The sequence below is a fragment of the Apteryx mantelli genome, chromosome 16, assembly GCF_036417845.1.
Source record: "Apteryx mantelli isolate bAptMan1 chromosome 16, bAptMan1.hap1, whole genome shotgun sequence".
Lineage (NCBI taxonomy): Eukaryota > Metazoa > Chordata > Aves > Apterygiformes > Apterygidae > Apteryx > Apteryx mantelli.
The window spans coordinates 2,968,106-2,982,295 of record NC_089993.1 but is presented as its reverse complement, the minus strand read 5'-3'; the positions used below and the strand labels follow the sequence as shown (position 1 = coordinate 2,982,295).

Genomic DNA, 14,190 nt, shown 5'->3' with positions numbered 1-14,190 from the left:
GCACATGGAGCCTGCTTTAGTGGATTCTGCCACCTGTTGCCATCCTTTATTCATGGTCTTCTGCTTGTCCCACTGCCTGCCACTTACGTGGCACTCTGTCACAGCAGGATTGAGTCGTTTCCCTCATTTTCTTTAGTGAGGTTGAGGCAGAGGGTGGGTGTGGGTTGGTCCCCAATATGTGTGCCCAGTAGGGCTATAGAGCATCTCTTCAGTAAGCAAGGAGCCAAGTCCTGGGAGGAAAATTGCAGAGGTCAGGATGATGAGTGGTCCTTGGCCAGTCAGAGACAAGTCTTTGACTGCCCTGTGCCCCAGGGAGCTGCCTTTGCATGCAGGATGGCTGTATTAAGCCCTGATGTGTAGCTCAGACTCTACGGTGTGGTGTGCTGGGCTTGCTTTGGTGCAATATCTGAGAGCACGTGATTGCTGGGGAAGGCAGAAGCCCGGGACACAGTGCTGAGCAGTCCTGGGGCTCGCAGCAGCTTGGCTCCTTGTGCTGGCTCATTCGGCAGGTCTGTGAGATGGCTGAGGGAGCAATGGAGAGTGGGGAGAGGCTATTCCTGTCCTGTCCCCCATGCCTGTGTGAAGGGTTATCAGTCCTCCCCATGTCCCAGGGGTCTCTGACATGCAGCCATGCAGCTGGATGCTCCTTCTCTCCCCATCGCAAAGGCTTATCCTGCTTTGTCCAAAGGGAGCGGCTCCCACAGCTGCTTTCCTGAGATGCCTGGCTTGTATTCCTGGCAGCATGCCAGGCCTGCCACGATGCTGGGAATGTCCCTGGGGCTCCACAGGTCTGGGGCACTTCCTTCTAGCCAGCCTTCACCCACTCACTCTGTGGAGCAGCTTTTCAGCTATGGGGAGAGACTGAAGTCCCACGCGCTGTTTTCCTTCGCCTCAGATGATCCCCAGCTGCCTTGGTGGTGAAGTCCTCCCACAGCATCTCTCTGTGGTCCTGCTCCTAGTGGGGCTTGGAGCTGAGCTGTGGGACGGTGGCCGCTCAAGCTGCTTCTGGGCCTGCCTGAGGCTGACCTTGCATGCCTGGATTGCCTGTTGCCTCACCACTGGGCTCTCATCCTGCTCCTTGCAGCAGGCCAAGCCTCTATGGCCATCCGTGCCAGGAGAATTAGGCAAAAGCATCTCAAAGAGGAGGGGATAACCTGGGAGGGTGTTGCCGAGGCCTTGGCCAAAGGTGCTGCGTGGAAAGGCGAGAGCAGCCTTGTCCCCAGAAATCCTCACAGTGTGCAACTTGTGTATAGGCTCTGGAGGTGGGGGAGGCACAAACCACTTCGGCTCTGAGGGGCACAAATCCGTCTAGGAGAGAGACAGGGCAAAGGAAGCTACAAGTGAGCAAGGAAGGAGCCCTGGGTGTTGGTGGTGGTAGTGAAGCTCCCGCACCCTGAGGGAGGTTGCTAGTGTCCTGCCTAGCGTCAGGGCCGTGGGCAGGTGCACATGGCAAATGTTTTTGGAAGTGCTGCGAGTCTTCTGTTCCAGTGGCATTGATGCTGTTTTGCAGTGTGACATGTCACACGCAGGCTGTGTGCAACACAGGGGTGGCCAAGGCTCTCTTCTCCTGGAGCTGCTGTCCTCAGAGACACTGAGGACTCACAGCTTGCAGGTGCTTTCTGCAGGGTCCTGTGGTTGTGGGTGGGAGGGCAGGTGTGCATGGCAGGTGGCGGTGGCAAGGGCCGCCCAAGGGGCAGAACTGCAGGAGATACACATGAGACACTGAAACTAGCAATAAGAGCATGAAATAATTGGGTCAGAAAAGAGAATGGCCTAAAATCCTGTGCTCCATACGGAGCCAGGGATGTGATGGAGAGCTGCAGACCATGCATCAATAATAGTGTCTTTATGATTTGTTTTATGTGTCCAGGGAGGCTAACTTCCAGGTTTTCTGCTTAATGCAGCCCCTGGCCCCTCTGATGCACAGAACGTGAAACTCTTGGCACCAGGACTCCCCAACAGCCCTTTGCCTGGGGCTTGGAGGACACAGATCAGGTGTGAGCCCAAGGTCAAGCCTGTGTGATCCAGAACATGGCAGTGGAGTGATTTGGACACCTCAGTGTAGGCATCTAACACCATTTCCAGACTCCCAGGGTGCCTGAGATGTCCACATGGGGTAGCAGATGTGGCACAGATAGACTCGTGCCCCAGGTGAGATCCTGCCGGAGGACATTTCCAGTGGCATCAGTCACCTGTGTCTGAGCAGAACATGTCTCAGCCCGCAGCTACCTTTGTGGATTCACACTTCAGTGCCCAAAGTCAGCCAGTGGGATCTGTAGCTGGATTTCTGGGCAGAACTCAGAGGTTTGGGGGCAGAGGGGGAACGCAGCATCCTTGGTGTCCTCGAGAGCAGTGGGAAACATAAGTCAGGGATGCAGATGCACTAAAGGGACTCAACAGCCTACTGGGTTTGAAGACGGTGGTGTGTGTGGCTTGAGTTTGGTTCTTTCCTTTAGGTCGCGCTGTTGGCCAGAGCCTGCTGCCATGCGCAGTATGGCACAGCTGCTGCAGATGGGACTAAACGAGGAGAGGGGGAGGTGCTGGATGCAGGTCACTGCCCCTCTCCCCAGCCCAGCGGGCTCCTTCCCTTCAGCTCTTTTTTTTTTGCAGCAGACAGGTACGGTTTCAAAGGAGTCAAACCATGCCCATTCATGGGCACCGGGTGGGCAGGAGGTCCCTGAGAAAGCGGCAGTCCCTGCCCCGATCGTTTTTCAGGTACTGGTAGCACTTGAGTGTGAAACCCACCCCTGCATGTGTGCGCAAGGGCTGCTTTGAACTGCACAGATTGTGGCTGTTGCTGGGACCAGATTGCCTTCCCAGGGGCCGGCCAGGAGGCCCGCAACAGGGCTGAGAGTGAGAGAGTTTGTGCGTGCATCTAACACAAAACGATGGTCACTCCTACTAAGTATGTAGGCAGCTGTCAATAAATAGCATGGAAGTGACTAACGAGCTGTCCACCCGCCAAGCCTCACTCCCTCTTGCCTTTCCTAACAAGCTGTCAACCTCCTGGTGTTTGTTGTAGCTGGAGCATCTCCCCAGGGCAGCAGTTGTGCAGCCTGCCTTTGCTAGCATCCACGCCACACATAGCATATATGTATGTCAGCCCCCAAAGCCTCCTTGGGGCAGAAGGGGAAAGAGAGGAAGCCACGCTGAACGGATGTTAGTTGTAAGAGGTCCAGACGGGGCTCAGAAGCTGGTGAATCTGACCCTTCCCTCTTGACATCATAGGACATCATTAGCACATGCTAATCCAAATGACTGTCTTCTTTTTGAGGTGGAGGTCTTCTTAACATCAAGGAGATCAACCATTCCTGGAGTCCGGGGCACACCCAGCACAACGGCCCATCCATGATCCCCCTCCCTTCCCCAACTGAAGCGCAGTGAACTTATGAATGAGATGGACAATGTGACTGTGTGTCTGGCAGGAAATGGACCTAATGCCCTGGAGTCCCTTTCCATCCTTGCCTTCCTCGCTGCTACCCTTGGCCAAATCCCACACTGGCACCACATCTGCCTCTGACAACTGCTTGGGTTTGGGCTCAGGCCCTCGGGCTGATAGAAGAGCTTGAGAGCCAGCCCCTAATGTTGGTTCATTGATGGCTGCAGTGCTTTAGGAAGTCTCTGTAGGAGGTGGTGAGATTCCCCAGCCAGAGGGGGTGTTCAATACCTTCCTGGGGCACTCTGGATGCTCTGAACTCCATAGGCAGCTCTCCTGGACCATCTCAGCTATGGTCAGAAAGTAGGACAGATCTTTACCCTGGGCCTGAACCAGCAGTGATCTTTGGCAGTTTAGGAGTGGCACTCACTGTGCAAAGCACCTGCAGTAGTGCTTGTGCTTCCAGGTAGTGGGAATACAGTTTTAGAGGGCTCTTGGGTGCCACTGTTTGCCCAATGGCCAGTCATCAGCAGGCTCATACAGATGCAAATGACTCTGTCTTCTCCCTTTGAGGAGTGACCCACATACTGGCTTGTCCAAGGTTGCCTTGGTGTTGAAATACTGGTTGCAGAAGTCTATGACAAGCCTTCTGAGTTGTGTTGTAAAGGTTTTTTGTGTTGTGTGTTATACCTGCATTGGGAGAGAAAGACAGAGTCCTTGCTTCTGTCCTGGTGTCTGCCCAGACAGAACATTTCCTCTGTGCTATGGACTTGGTTTGGGGGTGTTGGGCTGGGTGCTGACCCTAGGCCTTTCCAGTTCAGAGATGAATGTTGCTCTGACAAGGTGTGGGTCTGTGGGAGCAGAGCAATGCTCCGAGATGCGTGTAGCCCCTTCTCTGGAGCTCTGGCCCTTACTGACATGCTGTAGGCATTAGGAGAAATTTGGGTCAGTGAGATCAGGTAAGATCTAGCATCGGCCCACTTGACCTTGGTGCCTGTTGAAAGGGTTTGTTGTGGGTCACTGGGAGAATGGGGGCAGGCTGAGGGTAGTGCATGGTCATTTGCAGCTGGAGGTGCTGGATGGAAAGAAGGGTTTTGAATGTACATGTTTTTACATACTGGCAGGACATCTTGACCTTTTCATTGATGCCATTTTTGTTCTTCTATAGAGCAAAATAAGCAGAACATAGGGCTAGTTCTCCATCTCAGATGGATGGCAGAATCCATGTGCATTGGCTCGGTTTACTTGCGTGACCTAACTCTAGGTTTAACCAACCACCTACTCCAATGTATGTTTTAATGCTCCCTTTATGATCTGTGAGATTTTGCTGCCTCCTCAGCAGCTGGTAATCCTGCTCCTGAGCAGGGGGCTTGAGGCCAGGATTTTGGGTTTGGCTTGGAAGGACTTTCAGGTTTCGGCACTTGGGCCAGACAACTGTGGGCTGACACAGCTAGTCATCTTCTAAAGCAGGATTAGCCGCAGTGGGGAAGGCTTGGCAGGCCTGAGATGGTCTTTGTAGGTTTACAGTACCAGCTGTCCTTCAGTATTTGATGCAGGTTGTTAGTCTGATTTACACCTATCCCTCCCTGCCTTCCTTGGGGTTTTGCTTCTGATCCAGTGCTCTTCTGTGACAGCAGCCACTTGGCTGTGCAGGCTGGTGTGTTCCCAACAAACCTTCCCCGTGGCTGAAGCCTTGGGCTCCTACTTCTTGCCACCAGCAGCTCAGAGGTGTGTGCCCGTCATAGCAAAGCTCAGGACCACAGCAAACCTCTGCCATTATAGTTACCTATGAGCGGGATGGAAATCCTGCAGCATGGCATGGAGAAGTTGGAGATATATTGGTAGTGTAGGAGAAGGCTGGGAAACAACGGTGAATTCTGGTGGCTTCTGGGAGAAGCTGCAGAGTCATGAAACAGCACAGTCCCACCATGGTGGGCCTAGAGCTGGCCAGAAGGTGGTAAGTGTTCCATGGATGGTTTTTAAAGAAAAATCCCTTTCATCTTTTTTTTTTTTTAATTTCTGTTCCATCTCTTTTTCTTTCCTTCTAGAAAACCTCAGAACTAACTGTCCTTTACACACAGTGAATCTCTTCTGTCGTTTGTTTGTTTGTTTGTTTGTGCGTGTGTTAAATGACAGAATGTCATTGGTGGGTGAACATTTCTGGCCAGCATCTGTCAAAATATAAAAACCAGGCTGAGAACAGGCTGTGAGATGCTCATGGGGAAGAATTCTGCCTGCCTTTGGACTGGGTGGGCAGGAAATGGCCACCAGGACTTTTAACTTGCCTAGTCCAAGCAAACATAAAGCTCCTGTGCACTTGTGTGTTGCAATCTTTCAGAGGTACAGCAGACTGGTTTGGGGTGAGCAAAGACAGTGACGCTACTCAGAAATGGCAGAGAAAGAGCCTCCGCCACTGCAGCCTGCGGTATGGGAAGCTGAAACCTCAGGTCATCCGGGAAATGGATTTGCCCAGCCAGGACAATATTTCTCTAACAAGCACAGAGACCCCCCCTCCGCTCTATGTTGGGCCTTGCCAGCTGGGCATGCAAAAGGTGAGTGACACCTAGGACAGAGTCAAGGCCGTGAGCTTCCTGCCTCCCTGGAAGCTGTGGGCTTAGTTCTGCCCAGATACTTCTGGTCTGCATGCTCAGACACTTATAAAGCCTCAGATACATTTTGGCATACTCCCTTCTTCAGCAGCCTCTCTCCAGTCTGGTTGGCTGAGATCCTACGACTCTTTTGGTGACAGGCTCAGAGCTGTGTCTGTCACATCATGACGCTGGTGCCATGGCAGGTGATTAGACTCATGGGCAGCATGGCCAGAGGGTTCTCAACTCAGGCTTACTGCTGCCATTTTGCAAGGGCAAAAACCTGTAATTCACAGAATGGACTGTACCCTGGACCCCGGTGTATGGTAGGGAGCCAGTTGTCACTCAGGACACTTGCCTATTGAATCCTTGCCCCAAGCTGAATGCGGGCAGTAGCACAAGTATTGACCTCCTAGAAATCTGGCTGTGTTGTAGGACTTCACAAAGTGTCTCTGGCATCAGCTGCATTACAGCTCTGCTCACGGGTCCTTAGAAATGTTTTTGGGTGCCTGCAAAGTGTATCCAGCACCCCCCTACTCCCTGTCTTCAGCGCTGACCCCAGGAGACTGGACCCCATCAAACACATTCAGTCACCAGCACTTAAAAGCTAACCCACAATATACTAGCTCTTCTCTTTGCTCCGTTCTGTGGTCTTAAGGGATGTGGTATTAGGACATCAGTGAGAACCACTGCAAGGTGGGCAAATGGAAAATGAATTCCCCCCAAAGCAAGTTAGACTGTGACTTGAAACCTGGCTGCGTCATTGAAGCAGAGGAGAATATTATGCATCTTTTGATACGAGTGTCACCTTGTTGTGCTCTTTCTCACCAACTGAAGTGTCTTGCACTTAGTCTTTGGTCACAGAAGACTCAGGTGTGCTGTGGGGCTCTACGTGAACTGCATTAAATCAGAACATGCTGTCAGTAGGTGTAACCCCATAAAGCTTCCTGTTGAGTGTGCAACTGTGGGTAAAAAAGATCATAAAACATTAGGATAAAGTACAGAAGTCATATGGAAACCGCAGCTATGATGATGTAAGGAGAGAAGCAAGGTTTGGAGCTGAAGGTGATGTTTTCATTAGATTGGTTAGCATATTTGGAAGAAGTGGGAGCTTCAGTGGGTAGAGCCCCAAAGAGGGGCTTGCAGCTCCTGGAAACTTGTCTGCTTTTTCCTGCTGTTATAATGTAATTAATAGAAACAGATATAAATCCACAGTTAACCTGGCTGCTGTTTGAGTCCTGGGCTGTTCAGACTCAGATAGGAAACTAGCTAGAGAAAGAGCACAGCTGCATTCAGGATTTGTCAAACTCCTGTTCATGTAGCACATCCTCCTACTGTAGAGCTCACTGGCACAGAGGATGAATAAAAGCAAGAGTGCAGGAAGGACTGAAGAAGGTTTGGAGTCCCTTATGAACATAAGGAACATTCTGGGTTAAAACTGTCAATACCAACAAAAAAAAGGGAGAGATTTGAGGACTTGCATTTGTGACTTGGAGCCAGGGTTGAGCTTGGGATATGTTATTTGTCATCTCCCTACTGTAGAATTGCTGTCCTTTCAAGCCTGGTTTCTGCTCCATCTCAGGAGCCCAGCCACTGTAGTGGTCTCGGGAAGTTTTCTTGGAGGGAGGAGGGCTTGGTGGGCAAGGGTTGAGGGTGCAAGGACTGATAGGACTCCTCTCTGGGCAGATCATAGACCCCTTGGCCCGTGGCCGAGCTTTCCGCATGGCTGATGACAACGATGGCTGCAGCATCCCACACACACCGATCACGCCAGGTGCTGCATCGCTCTGCTCCTTCACCAGTTCGCGCTCGGGGTTCAATCGCCTCCCGCGACGGCGGAAACGGGAGTCTGTTGCCAAAATGAGTTTTCGAGCAGCTGCAGCTTTGGTGAAGGTACTGCCAGTGGGAGGGCAGGGACCAGTCTGGCAGCAGGACATGGCCCTGCTCTGGGAGAGGGGTGAGAGGGAAGGAGCTACCTGTGTGTGGGGAGGTTGATCACGGGGAGAACAGTGGTGGGGGACAAGAAACCAGGTCATCCTGCTGTCCTGTCTCTGCCACTTGTCTAGGAGGGAGGATTTATGAGAAGGAGGGGAGTTGGTTGGGCTTCAGTATATGCCTTGTTCACCCTTTATCAGCCTGGGGGCCTCATTTCCCATGACCAGCAGCCTCAGAGAGTCCTAGCAGGTCCAGTTCACCCTGCCTGGACCTCTGGGTATCTGTCTGCACCTGGTCAACAGTCATGGCAGAGCAGAAGTACCTGAGCCTCTTGTGCAATGCTCTTCCACCTTGCACAGGTTCAGTTCTCTTTTCTTGTGTGGCTACTGGAGCGCGGGGCTGTGCCACAGCCCCGAGGGGGGCCAGCATCCCTTTTGCTGTGTCTGATGCCACATGTCACTGCTGTTTGCTCAGAGACGTGATTGTACAACACGTGATAGAGGAGCATGTTGCAGGCCTTGCCTGTCAGCCCCTATGGGAGATGGGTGCTGCGGGTCAAGAAGTGGGATAGGATTTGTGAGTCTTGCAAGGAAGGTGTCAAATACCAGCAGGACCACTGCGCTCCACAGGTGAACGTGAGCCGGTTCAGCGCTGGGGCTAGCCAAGCGCTGGCCAGGGTGTCATTGCCTGTGCCTGGGGGTCAGGTTTCTCACAGTGACTTGATGCTACTCTCTCCTGCTGCAGGGTCGCTCTGTGAAGGACAGCACCCTGAGGAGGGCTCAGCGACGCAGCTTTACCCCGGCAAGTTTCCTGGAGGAGGACACGGTGGATTTTCCAGATGAGCTTGACACTTCTTTCTTTGCTCGGGTGAGGGGCAGGGCGCTGGCATGGCACTGGGTGCCAGAGGCAGTGCAGGACTCTCCCATGACTGATGTCTCAAATGTGATGATAGCTCCTTCTGATGGGACTTCTGTTTCTTTGCCCAGGAAGGAGTCCTCCATGAGGAACTCTCTACTTACCCCGACGAAGTGTTTGAGTCACCATCGGAAGCTGCAATCAAAGATGCTGAAGTGAAACCTCTGGATCAGACGGATCTCACAGGAGGTGCCTTGGACAAAAATGAACTTGAGAGAAGCCACTTGCTACTGTGAGTATCTTCCTGAGAGCTGTCAGTGCCTGTTGTGGGGCCCCCAACCTGGTCAGAGCAGGACCTTCTGTGCTGGGCAGCTGGTGGAGTGAAACCATCACTCCTGTGTGGAGTATGCGAGGGTTCGAGTGCTGTGGGCACTTGGAGTGGATCCGGTGTGTGACCAGTACAGTGACTGGTTCTCTTGAAGTCCATCTTTGCTTCTCTTGATGCTTTGGGTGAGAGACCTCCTGCTCCAGCTACCCAGGCATGTGGAAGGTGGCTCTGAGGGCACCTCTGCAGTCTCTCCAGCAACTTCCACCTTTACATGATGCGTTTCAGAGGCTGTATCATGCCTTGAGGAAACAAAAGTCACTTTAAACCAGCTGTGCAGATGCTCAGGGCCCAGCTTTCAGTTATGAGAATATAGCAAAGATGAGAAGGCTGTTGCCATTGCCACAGTCACCAGGAACTGTTGTCTTGCTCCAAGGAGCGGTGTGAAGCATTGCTGAGTGTCGAGCCATGCTGCATTCCTCACTTGAAACCAGAGAAAGGTGTGGCGCCGATGCTGAGAGCCCTGCAAATATGTGGGTGGTACTGTGCTGTGTGCCTAGATTTTTTCCACCTGAGTAACTGGTACTGAGTAATTGCTCTGTGTCATTCCTGAGTTGGCTCTGGCTGGCTGGCGGCTCACCCCAGCAGAGAGCTTTGCTAGGTGTGAACATGCAGCAGACAGGGAGAAGGTCCTTGTTGTGATTCTGCCACTCACAACCCATCTTGCTGGTGCTTTCCCTTCAAGTGTTTCCAAGACCTTGACTCAGTCTTAACGTAGGTGGAAGTAGCACATGGTGGGAGTTTGGTGTCTCTCCTCTCAGACAGTCTGAATCTTCTTGCCTCCATTTGTATCTCCTCAAATGGTTTTTATTTACTGAGGAAAATACACTTCTTTCACACTTCAGAGAAATATTATCAGAATGCCAGTCAGGTGTCCTTTCAGATAGCCAGGGTTTATCTTGGCATAGGCTGATTGCAGAGACCAGCACAGGAGATACTGGGAAACAGTACGTCCCTAGCACAGAAACAACTTGAACTCTCAGGGCAAAAGCAAGCTGTAGTGGACTCTACACCTTTTATTGGAGAAAGGCTTCCCAAGAGACATGTCATGGAAGGGTTGTCCCAGTTGGGGCTTTCAGCTTTGTGAAAATGTGTCTTCTGCTAGGTGCAATATTGCAAAGAGATGAAGTTCCACAGCAGTGTTTTTGGCTAATGAGGTATCAGTTTCTCCCTCATCCTGTTGCTTGTCCATGCCCCAAAGCTGTGGTGACTTCTCCGAGATGCTCTGGTGAGCAGTGATGCTTCAGATTTTTATTACGCTGTTGAAGCCTGATTTTGTTTTTTGTTTTTCCTGAGAATTGCGTGCATCAGGACAAATAAAGGGAATGGTGGAAGACAGGTCCTGAGAGGTAACTGGCACAGCTTGCAGCATGTGACAGTGTCACTGTCTTGGTCTGGAAAGGTGCTTGGATTTCTGCTCTTCTCTTCTGTCCAGTTTGATGGGCACTGGGTTTGACTTGCCATTCTGATTACAGTAAAATACTTCAAGGGTGGATTTCCCCTGCAGGGCAAAACTGCACTTCCATTTCATAGCAGAGCAGTAAGAGGAATGAAGTAGAGGAGGAAATAGATGTACATGAGGGTTAGAGCAGAGTCTTTGGGCTGCTGGCCCTGGAGATGGTGAGGACGCAGCCATGGATATGTCATATGGCTTCTATTCCTCTCCATCTTTTTTGAATCAGAGACCTCTCAGTCAAGGCTAAAGCTGAGAGAGGGAAGTGGTCACATGGTGCTGCTGCTGCTCCCTGTTGCAGAATCCATGCTGGGAGAGTGGAAACCTCATCTCCCCAAAATGAAAATGCCCCATGACACCTGGCCATGGCCTTCTCATTGTAACCTGTTGCTGAGAGAATTCTGAAAAGCTTTGAGAGCTCCTTGTTGATGTGGCTTAGTTTGGCACAGCTTCCTTGAGCCACTTTCTGCATGTGGTCCTACACCATCATCACACAGAGCTGCATAACTTTGGAAGTGCATCTGCCGCTTCAAGGTCCCTCATCTGCTATCAGCTGTGGCCCAGCCCTGCTGGTTGGGTGTGGAAGGAGCCACGGAGAACACCCGATGGGTGCTGGAAACAAGCAGGGAGCCCCAGGGCTCTTCCGTGTGACTGGAAGCCTGTGCAGGAGACATGCTTGTTCCTAACACGCCTGCACAAAATCCAGACATGGAGACATGCTGTGGGGGAAGAATGAATAGAGGGGCTTGTTTTGCTGGAGAAGGGCTGATCCGTCCTGCTGTGCCATGGAGAAGGAAACCATTTCTGTCCGGCTTTGTGTTTCAGCCCACTGGAGCGAGGCTGGAGGAAGCAGAAGGACGGGGCCCTGGCACAGCCCAAAGTCCGCTTGCGGCAGGAGGTGGTGAGCGTGAGCCCGCAGAAGCGTGGCCAGCGCATCGCCGTCCCTGTCAGGAAGCTCTTCGCCAAGGAGAAGAGACCATACGGGCTGGGAATGGTGGGGAAGCTGACAAATCGCACCTACCGCAAGCGCATAGACAGCTATGTCAAGCGGCAGATCGAGGACATGGACGATCACAGGTGAGAGTCGCGGTCACAGGAGGTGTCCTGACAAAACTAGCAAGTGAATGAGTGCCATTGCCCCTCGGGGACTCGGGGCACTGCCTGAGGATGGTTGGGTGAAACATGCTGCTCGAGACTGTATCCCTGAAGCACAGCATCACTGAACTGCAGCAGAGAGCAGCACATTGGCATCACCAGGCACTGGGAACTCGCCCCGCTCCTTGTGTTGCTTTGGGTGCCATTATACCTGCTGTTGGTGAGGGATGGTGGGTCTCTGCCCTGCCAGTGCTGTCCTGGGAGGGAAGATGAACAGGAGGGCACAGGTTTCCCTGTCTCTGATCGTTCCCCTAAAGTCATTATTTCAGACACGCGGCACACACTGGTGTCAAGCTTGTATGTTCATAGTTGTTTTTCTTGGCAGAGGGTGGCTTGCCCTGTGCTGTGGGGGGTCAGAGTAGACAGAGGGTTGTCTGCCAGCAAGATCTTAGGTCATTGCCTCCAGTCTTGTTCATCCCGGGTGATCTTAGCCCTGTTCCCTGGAGTATGGCAGGCCCCTGGGGAGAAACAGCAGGTTTTTTCCTGTGCTCTGTGAACAGATGTAATGTGCCTGGATTTCAGCCTTTGATCTTCTCCCTTTCCCTCCATCCAGGCCTTTCTTCACATACTGGGTCACCTTTGTGCATTCACTCATCACCATCCTTGCTGTGTGCATCTACGGCATCGCCCCTGTGGGGTTCTCACAACATGAGACTGTTGATTCGGTAAGTAAATCCCCATGACCTGCCTGGGGTGTGGTTGCCTCTCAGCCGTGACGTGTCGTAAGCCCCAGCATTTCGGCTACTTGCCCGCAAGCCTTGATAGCTGGACACCAGTCATCCAGCCTCGGGGCGCTGCCTGCAGCACCTCTGTGAGCCAGTCTCGGCCTGTGCACCGTCCGCTCTCCCTCCTGCAGCCACACTGCTCTTGCCGTTGCTTGCACCCGTGGATCCCGTGGCAGCTGGACTGCGTTCTGGGTGGGCTTGGGTGCGTGCCTGGGAGTTAGGGCTTTTAGCAGTTAGCTCTAGCTGGAGGAGAGGTGATCCCGGGCGGGTAGAAGACTTGCCAGCAGCACTGGGACTTCTTTCAGCTGTTTGCAGGGCAGTGGAGATGGGAACCCAGATTCCTGGCAGTCGTGCAGGGGTGGACTGAAAGGGGGTTTGTCCAGGCCCCTCAGCACTTGGCACGCAGCGTGGCGGGCTCTTTACAGGCTCTGGTTGTGTCCTTGCTGGGAGCCCCTGGAGCAGCTTGTTCCCCTCCTGGTGGAGACCGGGAGGATGTTCACAGCAGGGAAATGTTTCAAATCTGAGTTAACTTTCTGCAGCAGCTGTAGGAATCTGCTCCTGCTGAGAGCAAAACTGACCTGTCCGGCTTTGAGAGCTGATCTCAAAGCTGTTTGTAACCTCCCCATGTGCTGTCAAAAATCTCTCTAAGGTATGTGTCCCTACAGCCGCGTCCCCGCTCCATGTGGTGGGTGCTCTGTGGTGTCTCACCACCTGCTGCCTCTGGGTGTCTGTGCCTGCACCACTGGCATGAAAGATGCTGCGCACACCTCTGCCCTGTGTGAAGCTCTCTGCAAGCTTTCAGCCATACCCACGTCTCCAGGCCTGGGATTTTCTGACAGTCAAAATAGTCAGAGATAGACATTTTAAATGAAGTCTTAGGGTTGCTGTGCCCAAGCTGAGTGATGTGCCTTGATGGCGGTTTGCCTGCCGTCTTGGAAAGGCCAGTTTGAGAGAACCATGTGCCCAGTCATTTGATGTGATTTCTGCTTCTCTCATGGGTGCCCTCTGCTCTCACCAGGCCCCTCTGCTTGCCCTGCCACCCCTGCGGGCAGCAGCTCACAGTGCTCTTGCTTTCCCTCCTCTCAGGTCTTACGGAACCGTGGGGTTTATGAAAACGTCAAATATGTCCAGCAAGAAAACTTCTGGATTGGCCCCAGCTCGGTGAGCACCGTTGGCTGGGACTGTCGGTGGGTTGAGGGGGCTGCGTGCCGCAGCTGGGCCGCCCTGCGGGCTGGAGCCCTCCGCTGCTCGGGGCCTGGTGCCAGCAGCTCCCCTCGGCTGGGCTTTCCATGGGGCCCTGCTGTTCCTGCGAAGGTGCAGCCGTGCGCCCTGCCCCAGCAGCCCTGCCGAATGGGTTAGCGGGAGGCTGGGATGGAGCGTGGTGCTCCTGCTTTGCACCCTGTCTCTACGAAGCCAAGCACGGGGCCAAGAGAAAATACATGAGTCCTGTGACAGCTTTTCTGAGGCTGGTTCCCACTGGTAAAAGCCGTAATGTCCCAAAGCCTCCTTTCCCATCCACAGTACTGGTGTTGCTGAGGCCGCAGTCAAGTAAATCCCTGGACTCTGTTTTGGGATTGCTTCTTCAGGGCAAATGTTGAGAATATGTCTGTGTGCAGGTATCCCTTGTGCAGGACTCGTCCCTGGTCCCTCGGGCCCTGGCAGGGATGCCCCTCGCAGTGTCCCCCAGCCTGCTCTGCCCTGGGCAGCCCTCACCTGCC

At 53.0% G+C, this 14,190-nt stretch overlaps 1 protein-coding gene across 4 annotated transcripts in view; it reads left to right on the top strand.

Moving 5' to 3' along the window:
* RHBDF1 (rhomboid 5 homolog 1) overlaps window positions 1-14,190 on the top strand; it is a 40,324-nt gene that overhangs the window by 20,710 nt on the left and 5,424 nt on the right. For 3 of the 4 annotated variants that reach the window (XM_067306061.1, XM_067306060.1, XM_067306063.1), the window contains 8 exons: window positions 2,614-2,715; window positions 5,715-5,928; window positions 7,651-7,857; window positions 8,644-8,766; window positions 8,886-9,046; window positions 11,418-11,669; window positions 12,301-12,412; window positions 13,559-13,633. In XM_067306061.1, the coding sequence (XP_067162162.1) occupies window positions 2,614-2,715; window positions 5,715-5,928; window positions 7,651-7,857; window positions 8,644-8,766; window positions 8,886-9,046; window positions 11,418-11,669; window positions 12,301-12,412; window positions 13,559-13,633 (1,246 nt within the window). The remainder of the gene's footprint in view (window positions 1-2,613; window positions 2,716-5,714; window positions 5,929-7,650; window positions 7,858-8,643; window positions 8,767-8,885; window positions 9,047-11,417; window positions 11,670-12,300; window positions 12,413-13,558; window positions 13,634-14,190) is intronic. The other variant, XM_067306062.1, reaches the window with a different exon arrangement.